This window comes from Limulus polyphemus, unplaced genomic scaffold (assembly GCF_000517525.1).
Source record: "Limulus polyphemus unplaced genomic scaffold, Limulus_polyphemus-2.1.2 Scaffold3721, whole genome shotgun sequence".
NCBI classification, from domain to species: Eukaryota; Metazoa; Arthropoda; class Merostomata; order Xiphosura; family Limulidae; genus Limulus; species Limulus polyphemus.
Window position 1 is genome coordinate 82,517 of NW_013669331.1, and position 8,432 is coordinate 90,948.

At 30.9% G+C, this 8,432-nt stretch overlaps 1 protein-coding gene across 3 annotated transcripts in view; it reads right to left on the reverse strand.

The window, feature by feature from the left end:
* The window catches only part of LOC106469917 (cysteine-rich with EGF-like domain protein 2), a 27,031-nt gene that overhangs the window by 18,100 nt on the left and 499 nt on the right, over window positions 1-8,432 (reverse strand). For 2 of the 3 annotated variants that reach the window (XR_002612941.1, XM_013930435.2), the window contains exons 2-3: window positions 4,627-4,807; window positions 2,694-2,776 (exon numbers count right to left, since the gene is read on the reverse strand). Coding sequence is in view for 2 of the 3 variants with exons in the window: in XM_013930435.2 (XP_013785889.2) it covers window positions 2,694-2,776; window positions 4,627-4,782 (239 nt within the window). In the remaining variant the exon portion in view is untranslated. Of the gene's footprint in view, window positions 1-2,693; window positions 2,777-4,626; window positions 4,808-6,418; window positions 6,594-8,432 lie in introns of all 3 variants that reach the window. The other variant, XM_022398493.1, reaches the window with a different exon arrangement.

Consider the following 8,432-nt stretch of genomic DNA (forward strand, 5'->3'; position numbering starts at 1 on the left):
ATAAAACCTTTATTGTCTGTGTTAATATAAAACACCAGTAGAACTGGACAATTAGAGATATTTACTAATCAATTGTTGGGCTCATTAATTGATTATATTTAACTAACATTTAACATCTTTACTATCTTTAGGACTTCTGTGGCTTGAAAATTGTCATCAATAGTTTAAACCTCTCTACTACTGTAGATATGTAGATGATACCTTTACTATCTTTAGGACTTCTGTGGCTTGAAAATTGTCGTCAATAGTTTAAACCTCTCTACTACTTTAGATATGTAGACGATACCTTTACTATCTTTAGGACTTCTGTGGCTTGAAAATTGTCGTCAATAGTTTAAACCTCTATACTACCGTACATATGTTGATGATACCTTTACTATCTTTAGGACTTCTGTGGCTTGAAAATTGTCGTCAATAGTTTAAACCTCTCTACTACTTTAGATATGTTGACGATACCTTTACTATCTTTAGGACTTCTGTGGCTTGAAAATTGTCGTCAATAGTTTAAACCTCTCTACTACTTTAGATATGTTGACGATACCTTTACTATCTTTAGGACTTCTGTGGCTTAAACATTATCGTCAATAGTTTAAACCTCTCTACTACTTTAGATATGTTGACGATACCTTTACTATCTTTAGGACTTCTATGGCTTGAAAATTGTTGTCAATAGTTTAAACCTCACTACTACTGTAGATATGTTGACGATACCTTTACTATCTTTAGGACTTCTGTGGCTTAAACATTATCGTCAATAGTTTAAACCTCTCTACTACCGTAGATATGTTGACGATACCTTTACTATCTTTAGGACTTCTGTGGCTTGAAAATTGTTGTCAATAGTTTAAACCTCACTACTACTGTAGATATGTTGACGATACCTTTACTATCTTTAGGACTTCTGATCAAGCTCTTCAATTTTTACAATAGACAACAGTACAAAGTTTACATCAATAAACTTCCTTTTACAGACACACTAACACTAATTTGTAACTAAAATGGAGAGTTCCAGTGTGAATTATATTACAGGAAAATATTGTAATTTTCATAGTTTTATTCCAAATGTTTTTAAATACTATTCCATTGTAAGTTTAAAATATCTAGTACTCACAAAGATATGCACAAAGAATTTATTGAAATTAAGAATTTTTTTATGCAAAAAATATGTTTCCTATCGAAATGAGAGAAACTAGCCTAATATTTTTCCAACTGAAATGTCTAAATATTTTTTAGTTATTAAAAATTAATTCAAACAGATTATTTGTAATGTGTGTTTAAAATTTAAGGACGATACTTCCAGTTTTCAGTTGTCCTTAATAATCAAATTTATACTCGTTGCTATCAGCAAGGTCATATTGGATCCACTAAAAGGAATTAATATCATGTATAAACGAACATTTAAGTTTCAGATCACCGACCAATTCCACTACAGGTGATACATGTCCAAGAAGATTGCGATGTAATGATCACATCTAATTTGTCTAAATTCTTAGCTAAGACGAATGACGAAAGAAGCCCTTTTATAAAATAGAGCCTTCTTATTCATAAATATAGGCCTGAAATCCATGTTATTGGTTACTGTTAACATTACAAGATGTTGTTATGTGGTCAGCAGTTCAAAATTAGGGATAGTGACAGGTAGCTTTACCATAGCTCAAAATAAACAAACGTAATCACTGCTGCAAGGAAAGATCAAGTTTGATGACAAAAGGAATCAAATTCGAGATACAATTCGCAATGCTAACCCTAACCCCCCCAGTCACTGGAACCATAGAAACTCAAACTAAACAAACTTGAATTAATCAAAAAAAATAATAACGAGAAATCATAACTGCAATATTTTGATAATTAGAATAGTTGGAATAATCGAAAATATTAATAATAATTTTTGTTGGTCATTAAACTAATGATTAAGTTGAATAAACTGGATTTAATGGAAATTAATAGCGAGAAATTATAATGGCAATATCTCAATTACTTGTGTAGTAGGATTAATTGAAAACAGTAGTAAAAAACATATGCTTCTTTATGTGATATAACTCGATCTAACTGCAATTTCAATTCATTTTACGTGAAACTACTCAACGATCATAGTTAATCAATTACATCGAGTTCATTGCCCAGCTCTATACATTGATGAGCTTTGTTCTATTAATATGGGCAGAAAAGAAATTCATCTACCCAAAATCACCTATTGTTCATTTTTTACTGTTAAACTGAGAAGTATTGGTTTCCTGCGTTATTTGGTTTTTAGCCTGAATATATCAACATATAAAATCTACAGGTTTACAAAATCAAGAACAACTTTTAAAGATGACAAAAGAAATTTAGAAAAATTGAAACTCATTTGACCTGGAATTCTTATTGTGCAAAGTATTTTTATCTTGAATTTGCCACAACTTACCAGAAAATACAACTGCAGTAAGTAAAAAGTTACATGTACTGCTAAGCCTATTTATATGATCATATTGTAAAAAACATTGAACTTAACAACAGCCTATTGGAGAATTACATACATTTTTTGTTGTAAAGCTTTTCACATTCATTTCATATGATGGTAATTACAGAGAAGATACTTTGATAAACACAGACTTTTAAAGAAACATTTTGGAAATTCACCTTTCTTTAACTAAGTATTTCATAATGATAAAGGATTACCCATCGGCATAATATGAATACTAATAAAAGAATACCTATCAGCATAATTCCCAAGTCTAGATTCTTCCCATCCAGTATTGCCTCCTTCATGTTTTCCTCGAGCTGTTGCTTCCAAACCCTAAACACATAAACATATGACAAATATAAATAGAAAACCATGTTATGAATAATGTTTGAGCCACAAATCCAATCAATTTGGTTTTTATTTGTGATACAAAAGTAGAAATTGTTATAACTTCTAGATTTTAACATAACATAAAATAACATATAACAGCTTATATAACATAATATTTCGGGACAACATAGGAACTATTGATCCATCTCAGCTGCTCCATCCTCTAAAATAAACCTATTAGAAATATAAAAAAAGTATATGAATGATAAGGACTGACTTTAAGATTATTATCAAGCTTTCTCTTAAACTCACTTAAATTTATTGCCTCCAAAACATCCAAAGGCCAACCACGCTGTTAGAAAAATAAAACGGTCTCAGCTGAAGATGACTCCTACCTTACCAAAATTTATATTTGTGTCCCCTGGTCCTACTATTATCACTGTTGAGAGTGAAAAAACATGATACATCAACACTATCAATTCCTTTTACAATCTTAAACATCTCAATCAGATCCCCCCCAACTCTTCTTTTTTCAAGAGAAAAGACTTTGAGAGATTTCAGACTCTCCTCGTATGACAACCCCTGCATCCCAGGCACCATTCTAGTAACCCTTCTCTGAACCCTTTCCAACAATTCAATGTCCTCCCTAAGGTAAGGAGACCAAGACTGAACACAATACATCAAATGTGGCCTAAACCAGTGACCTGTACAATGAAAGTATAACCTCTTTAGACTTATATTCAATATTTCTGTAGATACAACCTAAAATCCTATTTACCCCACCATTGGAAACAGCATACTGTTAGGATGGCTTAAGAGACTGATCAACTATTACATCAAGATCCCTTTCTTTTTTAACACTGTTAAAGTTATTCCCATCCAATTATACTTACCAAACCAAGGTCTCAATATTGTACTTAAAACGGTTTTTATTAATAACAGTTTTAAACTGATGAATAATGAATATTATTATTAATAATAATAAGAAAACAAATCAGTATATTGTAGTTAATTAAATATATTCACCTCTATCATACCATTCTCAGTTTTTCTTTATGTCAACAAAACTATCTGTAGAACCTGTGCTCGTCAAGTAACAATTATTTCTGGTACCTCTTTTTACAATAATTTTCTTTAAGACAAAAGACTCGGAGAAAGGTAATTTGTTTTTTATTCGCAAAATGATTTAAAATAAAACAAACCAACACATTATTCTGGTCTTACTCATCAACACATCCTCCATTTCAAACACATACTGACCTTTACTTAAAATTTTCACAATACTGTATAGTTGTGGTATCAAAGTCATGATGATTTTCAGTTCATGCAGAACAAACTGTAAACCACATTTTAATGATGACAAAAGGTTGATTAAAGACTCTTGGAACCAATGAATTCTTTGGACAAGAGAGTCAGTGGATGATGGCATTTTGGGTAACTCCTAGAACCCATTTTCAGGTTTGTTAGTACCAAGATAGTGTATGTGACATGAAGAAGTGGACCCCAGTGAGAGCTTAATGGTCGTTTCATGACAATTCTACCATCCAGAAGATTCACTGTTTGCAAGACTGATGGAGCTCACAATCAACCTTCTCTCATCAATATATATATACTGAACATTTTCTGCAAAACGATTCAAAAATAAATCTTTCTTAGAACTCAGATAGCCAATGGATGAAAAAATTTGGTTAATACTAATTTGAATGAGTTTTTAACAAATATGAAGACAACAGATAAATGATCTCCTCAGAGTTCATTTTTAAATTCATGCAATTGGCAACATTTAAATAGATACTTTTTGTCAAATTATTTTACAAGGTTTTATATGTAAATTTAACAATATTTTAACTTACCTTTTGAAAAGAACTGACAAGTATGCGACAGGCCTGACAAGGAGGAACTGTTTGTAGTTTTTTGGAATCTACTGTCTGTGTGGAACTGGGATCAGTACCTATTACACCAGTTGAAAGCAACAGACTAAGAAGAAGATGTCTTTCTACTTGCTTCATTTTAGTAAACAATCTACTCTTTCATCTGAAACAAACATTTTATCCAACTTGTCAGATATGATGTAGTATTATTACAAATCTAAGCATTCATGACCTGGTATATTTTAATAGCACAATAGTTATTCTTCACTGAACAAGTGCATGTATTGACCTGGTTTTTCAGTCATGTTCTTATTTTTTCTGGAAGTGAACAGATAAAAAGCTTTGATTATGAATGAAATTTATAATTATAATTACATTAGTTACAAAAAAAGTTAAATTTTCATTATATTAGTCATAAGTTAACAAGAAAACACACATAAATAAGTTATGAAAACATGCTGTACAATTTTGAATACCTACAGAATTTTATAGAAATTAACATAACATATAGAACCTAAAGGACCATTAAGTACTTCAAAGCTATCCTTCAACACCCACCCTTTAGAAAAGAAAAATTTAAACCCACCCTCTACATTTGGGAAAATAATCATTTCTCTCTTATACTCCTGTAAAGTACTGCACTCCACTTCTGCAGACAGCAACTCATTTCATAAGCCAATCACCCTATTAGAAAATTAAAGTATCTTAACTGTCTTTTCTAAATCTTAAACTTGTCTTCAGAGGTCTTTATCCTACTTGATTCTCTAGGTAATACTGTAATTAAATTTCCATAACATTACCCCTTACCACTCTTTTCTCAAGAGATAAGACATTAAGAGATTTTACATCATCACTAAGTTCTCCTTACGTGCCCGGAATCATCCTGGTAACACTCCTCTGAACCCTTTCTACCAAGTCAATATCTTTTCTTATTTAAGGAGATTAAAACTGAAAATTTTTCTAAGTGATGTTTAACTCGTGATTTGTACAAAGAGTATTAGATTGTTAAGAGTATATTAATTTTAATACTAGCAACAGAACATTGCTTTGATGGCTTGAGTGAGTTATCCACCAATATTCTAAGATCATTTCTTCTTGTCAAGCTATTAAATGAATTAACATCTATATCAACCAAGCGATCCAAATCATGATAACCCAATTGCATTGTGCTTTCTATAACTAAAGGTCGTATGCTAAACAACTCGGATAAGTTACAACTAATCAGAGTCATTTTGTAATACTTCAACATCTTCAATACAAATAGAAATGCCGACAAGTTTGTCATCAGCAAACTTTACTAAACTTACTAATCATGCTCTTATCAACATCATTGATGTAAATAAGAAAAAAGTAAAGGCTCAAGCATTGATTTCTGATGTATCCTACTTGGAAAAGGTTTGACTGTACTCCATTAATAACATTTTGCATTCTTCCATCCAACCATCCTACAATTCAATTAACTAGTCTTTCCCCAATCTACCAATGTGGTTTTCTTAGTTAATATTTAGTCTACATCATTTCCTTCATCCAGATAATAATTAACATCTTTGAAAAAAAAAGGTAACAGATTAGTAAGACAAGATTTCCCTTTCATGAATCCATCTTGGATTTCATTTACAATATATTTATCTAAATGATATTTTATAGCTTCTTTTATTACTCCTTACAATTTTTCTACCATTCAAATAAGAATAACAGTCCAACTCTATATTGTCTCCTTTAAAAATAGGAGTAAAATAAAAAAAACCTCCAATCCCACTTTCTACTGACCTACCAAAAATGAAAGAGACTCCCAAATTTGATCTTCTAGGGAAATCCTTGTCTGCCCTTCGTCCTTTATCTGTTTTTGATCTCTTACTCTTTCTAGTTTCCACCATGGGACTACTACCTACATGATTCAGGTCAATTGTAATATTCCCATATAATGCTCATTGCAAATATCTTCGCTCCTACAAATACAACAGTTTCTTCAGTCTTAAATAAAAAAAAACATGTCAGTCTAACATGTTGTTAAACATACTTAAAAACATTCCTTGCTGTTAGTTTTGGATTTCCTAATATTTTTTAACCAAATCCCTGTCCTTCCTGGATTTCTTAATATCTTTAACCAAATCCCTGTCCTTCCTGGATTTCTTAATATCTTTAACCAAATCCCTGTCCTTCCTGGATTTCTTAATATCTTTAACCAAATCCCTGTTCTTCCCGAATTTCTTAATATCTTTAACCAAATCCCTGTCCTTCCCAAATTTCTTAATATCTTTAACCAAATCCCTGTCCTTCCCAAATTTCTTAATATCTTTAACCAAATCCCTGTCCTTCCTGGATTTCTTATTATCTTCAACCAAATCCCTGTCCTTCCCGGATTTCTTATTATCTTCAACCAAATCCCTGTCCTTCTGGAATTTCCTAATATTTTTAACCAAATCCCTGTCCTTCCCGAATTTCTTAATATCTTTAACCAAATCCCTGTCCTTCCTGGATTTCTTGATATCTTTAACCAAATCCTCGTCCTTCCTATAGTTCAGTTAATCTTCTAACTTCTGATAAGTTACGACTATTATACCAAATAAATTGCACAATTTAATTCATATCTTGATATTAAAAGTTTAAATATTAAAAAGGGTTGACAAATATAGTACACATTTACACAAACTCAAACTTAATATGAAGAAGTGTCAAGCATAAATAACATTAATGTACACAACTACCAGTTATACAATTTCATATAATCACAAGAATATATATAGTTTGTATCTTTCTGATCTTATTCAAGAACTTAGGCTTATTAATAAACAAGTGAACAAAAACAACTGTCAAAATAAGTATCATTCATAATAACAGCAGATCTAGAGGAGTCTTCAAATCTTGAATTTAAGTTGGGTTTAAAGAACATAAACGAAACACATTTCTTTTAATTACATTTTAAGTGTTTCAAGCTCAGTATGATGATTTTAAAGAAAACCAGAATGGGTTGGCATGGGGTGCAAGTCATACCCACTGTCACTTATGTTTACATGGTTATCTATATTGACACTGCACAGACTCAAGCACAAAAATGACCAATTTTTTAACTCGCATAAAACTGCTATTAGGGTATCACTATAAGGTCACTGACATCTGGTAAAATAATACTTTGTATTTTAAATTGCACTTAAAAAAAAAAAGAACTTCTAAAAATATAGTTCTATAAGATGAAGTACTCAAATGAAAAATATCACATGTTCTGCATCATTACATTGGGCAGAGAGAGAAAAATAATGATTTTTTTCCACTCACGAGCATAAGTGTGGAACTCTTGAATACAATCAAGTCATACTTTGGTTTTCATGTCCAAGTAAACTTAGATAATCAACTTGGATATAGAATGCATTTCATTTTCAGTGTGATTTTTATATTACCAGTATCTCCCCATCATACATCCAAATGAATAGAAATTTCTAGAAATTATCTGTGGTCAGATTACTAACTAGAAATAGTTTTCTTATTGCCTTTCATAAATTGAAATTACTATCATTATAATTATGATAAAGTAAAACTGGATAGGCTTATGACTTATGTAAATTGCCACAAAACCAGTCTGCTATAAATACATTCTTTTCCATATTTTAAGTTTACAATTAACTTACTGTTTACTAAAACTATTGTACAAACAGATTAATATTATATATATATATATATATATATATATATATATATATAGTGTGTACTAACTACTAAGTTACTAGACTACTACCTACTACTCCGTCCGTCGTACCGTACAGACAGTACTACCTTACCTTACTTTAACT